This window comes from Cornus florida, unplaced genomic scaffold (genome assembly GCF_030987335.1).
Source record: "Cornus florida cultivar Cherokee Brave unplaced genomic scaffold, ASM3098733v1 CherokeeBrave_3.0.0_Hap2_Chr07, whole genome shotgun sequence".
In the NCBI taxonomy this organism is placed as follows: domain Eukaryota; kingdom Viridiplantae; phylum Streptophyta; class Magnoliopsida; order Cornales; family Cornaceae; genus Cornus; species Cornus florida.
This window is the reverse complement of record NW_026775577.1, coordinates 68,042,550-68,058,366: the sequence shown is the minus strand read 5'-3', so window position 1 is coordinate 68,058,366 and position 15,817 is coordinate 68,042,550. Positions and strand designations below refer to the sequence as shown.

The 15,817-nt window shown below is 41.1% G+C and overlaps 1 protein-coding gene across 1 annotated transcript in view; it reads left to right on the top strand.

Moving 5' to 3' along the window:
* The first annotated feature begins 278 nt into the window (after positions 1–278).
* Positions 279–15,817, top strand: part of LOC132267279 (protein SLOW GREEN 1, chloroplastic) — a 35,533-nt gene continuing 19,994 nt past the window's right edge. Inside the window, exon 1 of the mRNA XM_059768404.1 lies at positions 279–1,052. Coding sequence (XP_059624387.1) covers positions 357–1,052 — 696 coding nt within the window. The 5' untranslated portion in view covers positions 279–356. The remainder of the gene's footprint in view (positions 1,053–15,817) is intronic.

Below are 15,817 nucleotides of genomic sequence, written 5' to 3'. Positions count from 1 at the left end.
CTGTATGTCTCTCTCTCTAACATAAACTTAAGTAGTCAATGGGGGTATAATTGGTATTTTATAATTAGGGTTTTTTTTTTTTATTATTTATATATATATATATAATGTAATAAATAAGGTTATTTTGGTCATTTCAAATCAACATATGCCGTACAGTGAGTCTCGGGGGGTATTTTTACACTTTTGTAGCAGTTGCAGGGTTTTTTTGCACTTTTGTCTTTATTTTATTTTTTGTTCAGAAATAGAATAAAGATAAAATACAAAGAAAGTCAAAAAGTATTCTTAAAAGCAAATATCGAAGCCGAGGGGAGGAGAAAAGATAGCACCCCTTCCCGTACTCTCGTCTCCCTCTCTCAATGGCTTCTTTGTATATCAAAACTCTCTCACTCAACCCTCAACTAGAGCTTACCAAAATTCCAAAACGCAATGTTTACAGCAAACTCAAACCATCATCAATTGACTCAACCCACATACAAAAACCACTCTACCTCAAACTCAAACCATTTCCTAAGCTTCACATTTCCCCAAAATCTTCTCATCCCTTCACGTCCCTCTCTCAACTTCACATTCTTCACAAACCCACTTCGATTTTTTCCCATATAAGCTGTTCCGCCTCAATCCAAGAGAAAATTTCCAAATTATTTACTGAAAAGATTGTGGTCTTACTAGTTGGGTCATTCATCCTAATGGGTTCTCTCGGTGCTCGACCAGTTATGGCAGTACCTGCTCAGAAAAGCAGTTATAGTGAAAGAATGGAACAAAAAAGTGAGACCCTGAATGATAAAAACGAGGAAGAGATGTATGAAAAGCTTTTGGAGGATAAGCCAAGAAATCTTGAAGCATTGAAGGTGGTTTTGTATGGGAAGATGTCGAGAGGGAAGCCAGAGGAGGCTGTGCACTACGTGGAGAGGTTGATTGATGTCGAACCGAACAATGTCGAATGGCGGCTTCTGAGGGCACTTTGTTATGAGATGATGGGGCAATTGAGCAAGGCTAAAAGATTCTTCAAGGAAATACTTAAAGAGAGGCCTCTCTTGCTTAGAGCTTTGCATGTATGTCTAGTCCCAATACTTTCTTTTATTCAATTCCTGTTCTTTTGGTATATTCTGACATACTTGTGCTGTATTATTTATTTATTTAGTTTCTGGTAGATAATTTAAATTTTTTTATAAAACTGCATTGTTACCAATTACCTTTTCGAATAGGAGAGGAATTTTGAATAAGTTAGAAACCAGGCTGCACCATATAGAGCAGAAATCTGGAAAATATCAGTTCTATTTAGTATTTATTTCTCAGTATACAAATATCCATTTGTTGAAATTCTTTGCAGTAGTTCTAATTGTCTTCAAAGTAGTCCTGACCCTCCGTGGAGCTCTATTGATGGAGGTTGGCAAGCTAAACCATGTTGCTAAGAATCAGTAGTAACAGTGAAATCCTTTTTTGCAGCTTCTGAGCTAATTGCATTCCATAGAAACAGCCTTAAGTTCATGGAAGAGGACTGAGCTGGAATTTTCAGCCAAATAAATCTTGTTGAAGGATTCCCTTCTGTTTGTACTTTATACCACATAGACGGTAGATGTGAGGTTCTAGAAACCAAGGAATCACTTTATCTATGATGAAACCCCTAGCAAGTAGAGGCCTAGTGGAAGTCCAAGTTGTCACAAGAGGGGTCTTAGAGGAAGAGAGGGGAGGAAAGCTTTTGTAATCTCCCTTAGAACATAAAAGTTGTTGGTTCTCTCTCCTAAAAGCTCTCCTCTTTGGTTGTTGTAGTTGTATAAATGAGCAATCTGTCTTCTTTTTATACTAAGTTGTCCTTGGTAAAGACTGCAAACGCGGAGGATTGGCTGTTTGTTCTTAGTGGGTGGGCTGCAAAACACAAAAGAGGTAAGATTCTGACTTCTTAGTTGTTCAAGGCTTGCTTACTTCTTAGGGTGAGGGAGAAAGGGTAGGTCATATTATGTGATTATGACAAGGAAGGTCTTGCATTAAATGCGAGGGTACTGGAAGCCTTCTTGTTTTAGGGGAGATTACTTCTCTTCTTTCCTTTGTGACAGGCCAAGGGGTTTCCACGACGTCTGAGTCACAGTGGTTCCCTTTTAGTATTCCTCAAACATCAGCCACCAAGCAAGCACTCCCTAGGGTCCCATATAGAGGATGCTGCAGCAGGGTGTTACTCTTGGACAACCACCCCCCCCCCCCCCCCCCCCCCCCCCCCCACCCCCCCCCCCCCACGCGGGCGCCCGGACCACAAGACACCATTCATAGAGGTTCACCGCAAAGATGATCCTCGAGGGTCTTCATGACACCTCCGAGGTTTTAAAACATGGAGGAACTCCTCAGTGGATCGAGGTTTATCCGTAGAGAGGAACTCTTCGAGGTTTATCCATAGAGAGAAACTACTTGGAATATTTATTTTAGAGGTTTATCCATAGAGAGGAGGTCCTCTTAATTATTAGACGGCTTCGTGGCTTATCCATAGAGAGGAGGTCCTCGGTAAAGAAAATACCTGTGCAGGGTATTGGGGATCCTCGATGGAGCTTCATTCCCACTTGGGGCCGCACTTGAAGATGCTCAAATAAATTAGTTAGAAGAAGAAGTTATGAGATAGTGGCTGAGTTGGCAAGGTCTGTGCCACGTGTCGTGGGTTAAGCCATGGACTAGTGGACTAGGTCCCCACATACCCAAATATGGCATCTGCCATATTGTGCCACCTAGATCAGTAGGGATTATCCAAAAGTTAAGGATTTGGGTTTTAAACACACAGATTTTTGAGATGATGATGAGACATCCTGAGCAGACCAATTTAATTGAGAAATGAATCATAATTAAGGTGAAATAAGACTTTGAGGGAAGTTAGTTAAGGCAAAATGTGTCAGACTGTTTTAGCCACAATCGATAAAAGGAACTCACTGCTTTGCCTTTCAGTTGAGCAGTTTTCACATTCAAAAAACCTATTCATCTGGTGAAGTGGGAGAGAACATGGAGTCTGGGACACATGCCGATTCCAAGTTAGTCACTTAAAGCAAGTTAAACTACCTTTAGAAGATCAGATCCGGCTAGAAATAGAGGAAGTTAAAAGTAGAAAAGGTCCTTGACCAACTCAACAATCAGCACTTCTATATTTTTATCTCAGTTTGCTTAGTGTAGCTATAGCCATAGCAGTAGCTTTACCTTTATTTTTCAGCAGTAAATCAAGTTATCATAGCCGCAGCCTTACTTAGTTTCTACTTTGATATTCCACAAAGTGTCTGTTTTGAGGCTCACATCTGCACCAGTGGCGACAAGCTAAAGTAAACTACAATTAAACTAAAGAACATGCAAAAGAAACAAGCTAAAGTAAATAGGGTGTAGAGAATGGGAGAGAGGTCTTAGGGCATAGGAATCACCACTAAGCTCTTCCTCTTAACTTCTAGTCTTTAACAGATTGGGGGTATTCAAAGTTGTAAACCAGGTGTGTGCTATCAATTGAAACAATGAGCATGGATTGACAAAACAATGTGAATTGTCTATTTAAGCTAGGGTGTAGTACAACTCATCAAGTTAAGGCATTAACCATTCAATAAACCCACAATTGTAGCACACAACAATCTAGAGAAATGTACATCTTGCAACCAAAAAGCATGGATTATCATACACAAGCATCGATTGTCTACCTAATCTACGAATTGAAATGCAATTACACTACAATTACACTAAGACAAGAAAATTAAAAAATTAAACTAATTAACTAGGGTTGTAGAACAATCCATCAAACATGAGCGTAGTCCATCAAATCAATTCACAAGAGTATCCAATATAATAATAATCATGCATAACCATCACTAGATTCTCAATTTAACTACACATAGACATGCATCAAATCTAGAGAAACTAGTGTAGAGACATAACCGTCAATTTAATGACACATAGACATGTAAATAAACTAGAGAATTAATTAGAAGTATTGAACCATACAAATCACAAGATTTATTTAATCACAAGGTTAAAACATTATTTACAACATGAATCCCCAAAAATGTCAAAGATTAAAGTTAAGATTACAAGCCTAGGGCTTTTCCCCTAAGAGGATGATTTAGCCACTCATGGATGTGTTCTTGTAACCCTCAAGGTATTCATCTTCTTCCTCTTGGTCTTCTTGGTAGAAACCCTAGAGATGGAGAGAGAGAGTTTTCCAAAGTGTGTCTAATCCCCCCTTAATCTCTTGCCAAAATTGTCCAACTAATCAACCTCTTTACCAAAAATGGTTAAATCCCTTATATAGGTAGCTCAAATGACACCCTTAATGGTCAGACCTCGTGCACTAGGACCTCCAAATGATTGCACCACGAGCACATCTTCAATTGGGCTTGAATTCTGTTTTGCACAGTTGTTGAGGCAGTTCGATCGATCACATTGTTGCTTCGATCGATCGAAGCTTGGCGGCGGATTTATTTGGATAAGGACATGGGTTGAGATATTTATGGGGATAATGACAAAAGTAGTTATGAGGATAAGATCAAAAGGTTTGATCGATCATAGAGAAGTTGGATCGATCGAAAAGGGAATTTTTCTGAGGATAAGGACAAGGCTTCGATCCATCATAGCAGGGTTGGAACGATCAAAGTGTGATCGATTACAGCAAGGTTCGATCGATCGAACAGAGACAATTTCCATCTTTTTGCTTCCACTTTGCTCTATCTTTCCTTTAGACTTTGGATTATCTTCTCCAATGCTCTAATTCAGCTGATTTAGCTCATTTTGGGATTAAGCATCTGAAAAGGGGAAAAACGTAAAATAAAACTAAAGCGGGAAAGTAAGATAGAATAAGGTCCTAAAACACTCAAGGTTAAGGGTTCAAATGCGCACTTTTCAGTGCTTATCAGGAATAGCTCACTAAACCTTATTATTTCATGACAGAAGCGTTATTTATTTATCATTATAATTATTTTTTATCCCACAACGCTTGGAATGGTTCTTCATACTTCTTTGGTGTGATATGATTTCCAGAGAAAAACATGATACACATTTTTGGCATGTCTCTGATAAAAAAAAGAAAAGAAAAAGGACTAGTCTAGTGCATGAGGCTCCCATCGTTACGGGGCCTGGGTAGGGTCAGGTCTACGCAGCCTTACCTCTGCATGCATGTGGAGAGACCGTTTCCTTGTTTCTGTTAGGTTTGTAGTCTTAGGTTGGCAAATTTTGTAGAAAAAAACTCATAAGATGTAATTATGGAATCTGGACTATGTTTAGCTCTGTGAGTTGTTGATGTAGGACAATTGAGCAGCCTTGAATAGTTGAAATAAATAAGAGTTATGGCTGGAAATTCAGATAAACAAGGCTGTGGTTTAAGAGTTGTTAGTTGGGAAGAAGGATTGAAAATAACTGGAAAAAAACCTATTGGAATCACTCCAACAGGGCCTAGGTATCACACCTAGAGAAGGCCTCACACTCTCAGAATTTGTGAATCACTCAAAGAAATCTCAAAGACTTTTTTTATTTATTCATTGACTGATTCACCAAGATTACATTTTACCCCTTTTATAGCATCCTATTACCCTTCGATTATCCCTAATTGAGGCAATCAATACTTGACTCTAACATAATAAAAGTAATCACCCCATAATTGAGGTAATCAATATTTGACTCTAGGATTACCTCATAATTGAGGCAATCAATTGACCCTTGGATTACCCAATAATTAAGGTAATCAATACTTACCGAATAGCATAATTAAAGTAATTAAAAGTTGATCAAATCTCCCAATTATTCAAACTCCATGTGGACCCATATTATCTAGCCTATGCCAGCTCAACTCTTAGAATCCTCATTTTAGCGCCTTTTATACACCTTTAAAGATTTCTGCCATTGATCTCCATAAGTTTTCTAGAAGTGATGGTTAGTTGTTAGTGAATGTATTGATGAGACTTTTACTTCTACAACGAACATATTCAACGACTTTGTCAAAACAAGGGATAAAGGTAAATTTACTTCAACAATCATCGTCACCGTATTAGGGTCATGCATGCATGTTTATATAATCGAGTATTTTATAAACTTACCTGAGCATCTATAAACATATTTTTACATTTCTTAAAACCAGTTTTGCAGCATTTTTAAATGATATGCACTCATTGATCTATCGAGGGTTAGTTTTGGATTGATCAAAATGTGAGAATTGGCCTGTTGATCAAAAGGTTTCAAGCATTGATCAATTGACACTTAAGCAGTATCGATTAAGATTTACTCCAGTGGGGTTCAATTGAAGTACCTGGAATCTTCGATCGATCACCCTTGAACAGGTATCGATCGACAAATGCAAATAGTGAAAATTTTCAAAAGGTGTTTGCTAAGTAATTTCCTTATTTGTCATTTTGGAAAGTCTCATTAGGGTTGTCTATAAATACTAATGTTATCTAATAAAAGGTGTGTGGAAAAGTGTGAACTGTGTGAAATTGGAGAGGTGCACGCATGTACACTTTATATGCTTTGAATTCTTTTGTTTATGAATTAACACCATTCATAAAGCTTTTAATTTTTTTTGATAAGTAAATATATATTAACAAAGGCGCTTAAAGGGGAGCGAACCCTTAACAAAGCAAACAAAAGACGCAAAATGCGCATGATAAGTTGTCAACAAAATGCAAAAAGCTGTTCATAGATGGACAATTTTTCCCGTTAACCCAAGAATAAAGAGAATGCAAAATATTTAACTTAATAACCCACACCGGCAACTCCTTTCCATCGAAAGATCTCCTGTTCCACTTGTGCCATAGCCCCCACCAAATAGAAAGAGGGGCAACCCTCCACGCTTTTCTAATCCAGCTGCCCATTGGTCTCCCTCTCTAAGCCTCTAACATACCCATCGTGTTCCTTGACACCACCCAGTCAACCCCAAAAACATTCAGGACCGTACTCCAAACATCCGCTGCCACTTTACAGTGTAGCAAGAGATGGTTAACTGATTCGCCCATCTCCTTACACATGCAACACCAATTAATTGTTATTTGGCTTCTTTTCTTGAGATTATTAAGAGTAAGAATGTTACCAAGTACTGCTGTCCATGTGAAAAAAGCCACCTTTAGTGGAGCTGAAGTCCTCCATACAGCCTTCCAAGGGAAACCGTTGCTTATCGAATTCGTTAGGATTTGGTAAAACAACCGCACCTCAAACACCCCTCTAGAACCCCATCCACACCATCTCATCCTTTCCTCCCCCCTCCACCACTTGACTATAAATTAATCCCTTTAAATCTGTAAACTTAAGCAACTCCCTATCATTAAAATTTCTACGGAATCTTACATCCCAACTAGCTCTCCCATTCTCTAGCCTAAAATAATCTGCAACCACAACATACTTATCCTCAACCATCCTGAAGAGACTAGGGAACCTACCAGCCAACACCACATCCCTAAACCATACATCCTTCCAAAACCTCACATGACGACCATTCCTAACTCTAAACTGTATCCGCTTAGAGAACTCATCCCAACCCCTCCTAGTACCTTTCCATGAACCCATGCCTGCTGATGCAGACACACCTCTAGACATCCAACCTCCCTCCTCTTGCCTAAACTGACAAGCAATAACACGCCTCCAAAGCACGGACCTTTCACAACCATTTCCCTAACAAAGCTTTGTTAAACATTTCCAACCTGCGAAGTCCCAAACCTCCTCTTTTAATAGGGGTGCACACTTTCTCCCATTTCACAAGATGGTACTTGAACTCCTCCCCTAACCAACCCCCCCCCCCCCAACAACCAAAAAAAAAAAAAGTTCGCCTGAATCTTGTTAAGTCTGCTAATTACTGTTCTAGGAATTGGAAACCAATACATAAAATATGTAGGAAGATTAGAGAGGGTACACTTCAGCAATGTGAGTTTACCCCATTCAACAAGTATTGCTTCTTCCACCCGGATAACCTTTTTTGAAAATGTTCCGCCTCTGGATCCCAAACGGCAATTCTCGGCGTGGAAGAGCCCAAGGGCAGCCCCAAATAAGAAAACGAAAAAGCCTCCACTCCGCAACCCAAAATAGCTGCCAAATCATGAATATGATCCACCTCCCCTACTAGAACAATCACACTCTTACCAATGTTAATTTTCAGCCCCGAAACAACTTGAAAACAGGCCAAAACACACCTCAAATGCCTCAATTGATTCACACACTCATCGCAAAAGTGTCGTCAGCAAACAACAAGTGAGATGTAACAATCTGGTTTGGCACACGCCCCACCGAAAAGCCTTGAATAAAACCCTGCCCTTTCGTGAGTCTGCTAAAGGCTTTCATTACAATAATAAAGAGTGTTGTACAGTATTGTATGAGTTGTTACACGTGTACAGTTAGTATTGTATGACTTGTCACCTACATCATTACCATATATAGAATTACCATGTATAGGGTTTTCTAGTTCTCCACTCACCTACTCCCGTAGTTTCTCCTATATAAACACCATTACATTATTGTATTACTTACTCAATAACATATAAGTTTTTATATATTCTCTTTCTCTCTCTATCTTTCAACATGGTATCTAAGCGGAAATCGATCCCTCTTTAATTTTTTTTTTTTTTTTTTTAGTCTTATTCAGACTCCGATCTTGATTCCATTTCGGCTTTCTCTCAATCTCTTCTCGGTGATCTCTCTTCGGTGATCTCAGTTCTCGTCTCAGCAATCTCTCTCGGATCCCTCCTTGGCTCTTTCCTCGATAATTTTTCCTGGGTTCATCTCGGCTAAATCTTGGTTCTTTTATCTCGGCTCCTACTTGCTACTATATCTCATTTGTCCGGCAGCTCTTGTGATGGATACTATGAATCCCATCTTCTCAGGTCAATCAACAGTACCAAACAGGTAAAGCTTGAGCGTGCAAATCAACCCTCCTCCACCGCTACTATCGGTACTTCAGGGAACATGTGTCTCCATGCTTCGTCTTCTACACCTTGGATCATTGATTCAGGGGCTTCCGATCAAATGATAGGTAACCCATCTCTGCTTTCTGATATTTCTCATGTTTTCTCACCATCGGTTGTTATTATAGCGAATGGTGCCAAATCACCTGTTCATGGAACTGGTACCTTCCGCACTTCGGGTCTTGCTTTTTCATCAGTTTTATATATCCCTGAATTTTCATTCAATTTATTGTCAGTTCGCAAAATCATATTAGATTTAAATTACTCAGTTACTTTATCTCCTTCCCATTGTGTCTTTCAGGATCTTGAGACGAAGAAGACGATTGGTGGGGGTTTTGAGAAGGATGGTCTTTACTACTTCCAGCCAACTAATGTTCCGACAGCTCTACATTCCACCTCTTCAGCTTACCAGTGGCATTACCGCCTTGGACATCCCTCTTCAAATAGTCTTCGAGCCTAGGTCCCTTCTTTAGTTGATTTTTCTAAGTTTAATTGTACTACTTACGAACTTAGTAAACATCGTCGGGCTACTTTTAAGTCTCGTTTTGATAAAAGTTTAAAACCTTTTGAGTTAGTATATTCGGCTGGTTGGGGACCAACTTGTACTACTAGTTTATTTGGTGCTCATTATTTTGTGTCATTTACTGATGATTATTTATGTTTAACTTGGGTTTATATTCTTAAAGATAGATCTCAAGTATTCTCTATTTTTCAATCCTTTTATGCTGAAATTCAAAATCAATTTGATGCAAAATTACTTGTTCTTAGAACTGACAATGCCCTTGAATATAAACTTAATGTTTTTCAAAAGTTTCTTCAGTTGAGGGGCATTATCCATCAAACATCTTGTGTTGATACCCCTCAACAAAATGGAGTTGCTGATCGGAAGAATGGCCCACTCTTAGCTATCGCCCGTGCCATAACAATTCAAATGCATTTTTGGGCAGATGCAGTTCTGGTTGCTGCTTATCTTTCAAACCGCATGCCTTTTAGGGTCCTTCAAGGAAAATCACCTTTCCAAATGATGTTTTCTGACAATTATCCTTTTTCTATTCCTCCAAAGGTGTTTGGGTGTGTTTGTTTTGTTCATAATCTAAGCCCGGGACGAGACAAACTTGATCCTCATGTTCACAAATGTATTTTCTTAAGTTATTTTCGCACTTAAAAGGGATATAAATGTTACCGTCCAACTCTTCGTAAACATTTTGTGTGTGCAGATGTAACTTTCTTTGAGGATGTTCCTTATTATTCTCAGGAAGGCAGTCACCCGGAGGACTCTGTTCTTCAAGAGTCTGTTCTTCCAACTCCATTTTTTTATTCTGACATCCCATCAGCTCTTCGTGTCTATGCTCATCACCGGAAAAGAGTAGTTAATCGTGTTCCAACGACTGAATTAGTAAACCCAGCCTTGCCACTTCCACCAGTCGCTTGAACGCTTGGAGATTCTTCCATCTCTCCGGACTCTGATCTTGATCAACCTATTACTATTCGGAAAGGTAAACGGTCTTGTACCAATCACCTTATCTCTAATTTTGTATCGTATAATAAATTATCCTCCTCTTCTCAAGCTTTTTCTTTGTCATTATCCTCTATTGCTCTTCCTAAGTCCTACAGGAGGCACTTTCTCATCCAGGGTGTAGGAAAGCTATGGAAGAAGAAATAAACGCTTTAAAATTGAATTATACTTGGGACCTTGTTCCTAACCTTGCTGCTCAGGTTGTTGGTTGTCGTTGGGTTTTCATTGTTAAACATAAGCCTGATGGTACCGTTGACTGTATCAAAGCTCGACTTGTTGCTAAAGGCTACACTCAGACTTATGGCCTTGATTATATTGAGACGTTCTCTCCTGTGGCCAAACTGAATTATGTTCGTGTGATAATCTCTCTTGCAGCTAATCTAGACTGGCCACTTCATCAACTTGATGTTAAAAATGCCTTTCTGCATGGTGACCTTAATGAGACAGTCTATATGACTCAACCACCTGGGTTTGAGTATAAGGGGCAGTGTGTGTGTCATCTCAAGAAGTCTATCTATGGCCTCAAACAGTCCCCTCGTGCATGGTTTGATAAGTTCAGTAAAGCAGTGGTAGCTTGTGGTATGACCAGAAGCCAAGCTGACCACTTTCTCTTTTTTAAGAAAACGAAACGTGGTATTGTGATTCTTGTGGTGTATGTAGATGATATTGTTATCACTGGCAGTGACAAAGATGGGATACAAGATCTAATCCATCACTTGAGTTCTAGCTTCCTTACTAAGGATTTGGGCAAACTTCGGTATTTTCTAGGAATTGAGGTGGCTCAGTCGAAGCAAGGCATTGGTCTTTCTCAGCGGAAGTATACTCTTGATCTATTACAGGAAATTGGATATCTTGGTTCGAAACCTGTAGCTACACCCATGGAGACTAATGTAAAACTTGAGGTGGATGATGGTGACCCACTCGATGATCCAAAGATGTATCGGAGACTTGTAGGTAAACTTATTTACCGCACAATCACTCGTCCAGACATCTCCAATGTAGTTAGTGTTGTGAGCCAGTTCATGATCGGGTTCCTCACATAGAGGCAGTTGTACGGATCTTAAAGTATCTCAAGGGTGCTCCGGGACGTGGTCTGCTTTATCAATCTTCTGGACATCTTCGGATTGAGGGATATACAAATGCAGATTGGGCTAGTTCTCTTTCTGATCGACGGTCCACCACGGGTTACTGCACCTGCATAGGAGGAAATCTAGTAACTTGGAGGAGTAAGAAACAGTTAGTTGTGGCTCGTTCCAGTGCTGAAGCAGAGTATTGTGCCATGGGACACACTGCCTGTGAACTCACTTGGTTGAAAACTCTTTTACAGGAACTTGGGATTTCAGTCTAGTACCTAATTCCTCTCCATTGTGACAATCAGGCAGCTATTCATATTGCTAGCAATCCAGTCTACCATGAGAGGACTAAACACATTGAAGTAGATTGCCATTTCATTCGATCTAAAGTTGACTCGAATGAGATTATTACACCTTTTGTTCCTTCTGGTAGACAGCTAGCAGACATCTTCACTAAGGCGCTTCCCAAGAACTCTATTGATTCCATATGTAGCAAGCTGGGAGTTATTGACATTTACTCTCCAGCTTGAGGGGGAGTGTTGTACAGTATTGTATGAGTTGTCACACGTGTACAGTTAATATTGTATGAGTTGTCACCTACCTCTCATTACCATATATAGAATTACCATGTATAGGGTTTTTTTGTTCTCCACTCACCTACTCCCGTAGCTTCTCCTATATAAACACCATTGTATTATTGTATTTACTCAATAACATATAAGTTTTCATATATTTTTTCTCTCTCTCTCTCTCAACAAAGAGAAAAGGGGACCCTGACGTAAACCTCTCGAACTTGCGAAGAAACCTGCTGGTGACCCATTCACTAAGATAGAAAAATGAGCCGTCGAGATACACTGATGAATCCAACCTCTCCATTTGGTTCCAAACCCCATCCTCTCCAACAAATACAATAAGAACACCTAATTCATACGGTCATATGCTTTTTCAATATCCAATTTACACACAATCCCCGGCTCACCACTCTTGACTCTTGCATCAATACATTCACTAGCAATAAGAACTGGGTCAAGAATTTTCCTTCCTCCAACAAATGCATTTTGAGACTCCAAAATGACCCCATCCAAAACTTTCCTTAACCTAATTGCCAAGATCTTCGCAATAATCTTATAAACAGAGCCCACCAAACTAATTGGTCTAAAATCGTTAGCTTTAACCGCTCCACCCTTCTTAGGTATAAAGGTAATGAAAGTGGCATTTAAACTCTTCTCAAAACAAACTTCCTCAAAGAAGGCATGCATTACTCTCATCACATCCGCTCTCGCCACATCCCAATTCTTTTGGAAAAATGCAATTGTAAACCTGTACGGACCCGTAGCTTTATCTCCATCACAGCTCCTTAGAGCTTCCAACACTTCTTACTCCCCAAATGGCCTTTCCAAACCCACCCTATCCTCGTTAGAAATTGTATCAAACTCAATATCGTCTAACCCCGGCCTCCAAGAGATAGACTCTGTGAACAACTCCTGATAATATGCCACAAAACTTGTCCGGATCTCCTCTTTAGTTTCAGCCATAACACCATCAAAACTTATCCTCCCAATGCTGTTCCCTCTTCTATGAGCATTAGCTAAGCGGTGAAAAAACTTAGTATTCCGGTCACCTTCTTTAAGCCACAGGGCTCTCGACTTCTGTCTCCATGAAACTTCCTCATCACTATAGTGTCTTCAAACTTAGCCTTGCACTCCTCCCTTCTACTCCTCTCCAACACGGAAATCCCCTCATCACCTTCCTTCCTATCCAACTCTGAAATTTCCATAAGGAGCTGATTTTTCCGCCACTCCAGCTTCCCAAACACATCCTTATTCTAGACCTTAATATCGCAGCTATCGCCCTTTAAGTGTCTCAACTTAGATGCCAATTGAAAGCTTGGATTACTCCTAACATCATAAGCACCCCACCAGTTCGTGACCCTTTCTTTGAAATCACCTACTCGTAGCCACATGTTTTCAAATCTAAATGGGGCTCTTCCTCTCCTAATCCCTCCACAATCAAGCAAAATAGGAACATGATCAGAGATTGCCCGCACACACGCCACTTGAGACACAACCGGAAATTTCTCCTCCAAGAAATCTATCCAGCCGAGAAAAAGGAGGATCACGCCCACTCGACCATGTGAATGCGCCTCCCACCATGGGAAGATCCAACAACTTGTTATCATCCACAAAATTAGAGAAATCAACCATTGCTCCATCCCACACACCCCTAGAGGATCTTTCACTCGTGTTAAGGACAACATTAAAATCCCCCCAACACACCACGGAAACCCCCATCTGGTTCTAATGGTCCTAGCTCCTCTCACATCTCTCTACGCTCCACATCACCTATAGGCCATACACACCCGAAAAACACCCCTTCGAACCATCTTCCTCAAACTGAAAAAGTAATAATAATGAATGCCTCCCTTTCCAAACATCAATCTTTGACACCGATCTCCTATCCCAAAGAACAGCAATGCCCGCAGCAGTCCCCTCCGCATCAATAACCTCCCAATCCACAAATCTACCCCCCTGCAGACTTTTCATAACCTTGGCCTCCTCCACACCCAAATTGGTCTCCTGCAAGCAAACCACATGCACTCTCCATTTCCGAATCAACGCCTTCACCACCTTCCTCTTTCTCAAGTCATTTAGTCCCCGAATGTTCCAAGACACAATATTGATCTTCATTGACAACCATTGGGTCTTCCACTCCCCCTCCTTCCCCCACTCCTCCTGCTCCACTCCTTCCCTCATAGTTAACTTCAGAAAACAGGCCTTTCAGTTCTCACCCCTTAAAAAACAGGCAAGCTCTTCTCCTTCTTCCTCACCCATTCATCCTCCATTGCTTGAAACAGCTCCTTAACTTATCCTACCCTTTCCAAGTCAGCCTCAAAAGTTTGCTTTCCTCCTCGATACCCTTCATAAACCAGTTATCTTCTAAGCTATCCAACTTCAAGGGTCCTCTGACCATCTTTGACCACTGCCAAAGGAGTATGGAATCCCACCATACTCTCTCCACCCCCATCACCAATGTCCCATAAAGGATAAGAATGCTCTGCATCAACGTCACTGTCACTTAGATCATCCTTCTCATTGCCTGTGCTGAACTCTGGTCGCAAACGTTCAGATCCTCCATTAGCAATCAACATACACCTGCACCCTATACTAAAAAGAGCACTCCCTTGTTTTGTAGCACTCGGCATCAGCTTGATCAACCCGCTCTCTTCCACTGAGTTTTCATACCCTCCATCATCCCTGACTGAAAAATCTGGACCACTCCCTTCACCATCCACTTCAGGTACCGTCCCAAGCCTCTGAACCAATGGTGGCCTCCCCCTTCCCTCCCTTTCACCCACTATCCTCACCACCCCAGAAGGAGTAGAAGAAGAGGAAGTATGTGTAGAGAGAGAAGAGTTCTCCGGGTTCAACACAGAGGACATACTTGGGCCACCACCTCCAGCTACAACCCATTTTTGTTTTTGAAATCGCGACCATCTTTTGCCTATCAATAGCACGTAGTGGTCGGAAAGAATCACCTGATTCCTCGCCTCTTGCCTCTTGTCCTTTACGCCCTATCTTGGAAAATCGTTGCGAAGAACCCTTCACTGTAAACCTTTCCTCTTTGATGGTTTATAGACAACGCTAAAATTGCTCCCATATTGGTCCTGGCCAGGCATCTGAGTCCCCAAATGTACATCATCAAGCCCAACAGACATCCCCCACAAGCCCAAAATCATTAGCCATAGGTAGCCCATGCGATTCCACCCCCACGCCCCCAAATCTTGCCCATAAAGTTGGCCATACTGTTCGATCTTCCGGCCCACATGAGTAAGCCCATCCCTATACCTCACCCCATCACTCACCTGGCCCGTCCACCGATTGGAGGGCCTCTGCTCAAACTTCCTCCTCAACATAGGCTTAGCTTGAGCCCGCCCTACAAACCTCCGGCCTAACCTACCACCTTCCCCAGCCCGTTTGGATACGGTAGAGTGGTCACGTGCCATCCTAACCTTTTCACCAACCCCATAACACTCAGTTGATCGAAGAATTGAAGATAAGGGATTGCAATCTGTGTGAGTGAATCTACGCGCTCCGCTTGGATCCTTACTCCACTCCTTCTGAACGCTCCTATCTGGCGCGTGGCAACCCCTTCGTCTTCCTCCCACGTACCTCACTGCTCATTGCCTTTCCCTTTCCTTCAACCACTCTTGAATTTCAATAACCCCTTTCTCTCCTTTGCTGAGAATCCTTATCCACTCTTCCTCCGTCATAAGCTGACTATTGTCCGCCGCCTTATTTCCTTAGCGGCTTGCTACTCTTGGCCTCTTCACCCGTTAGATGTGA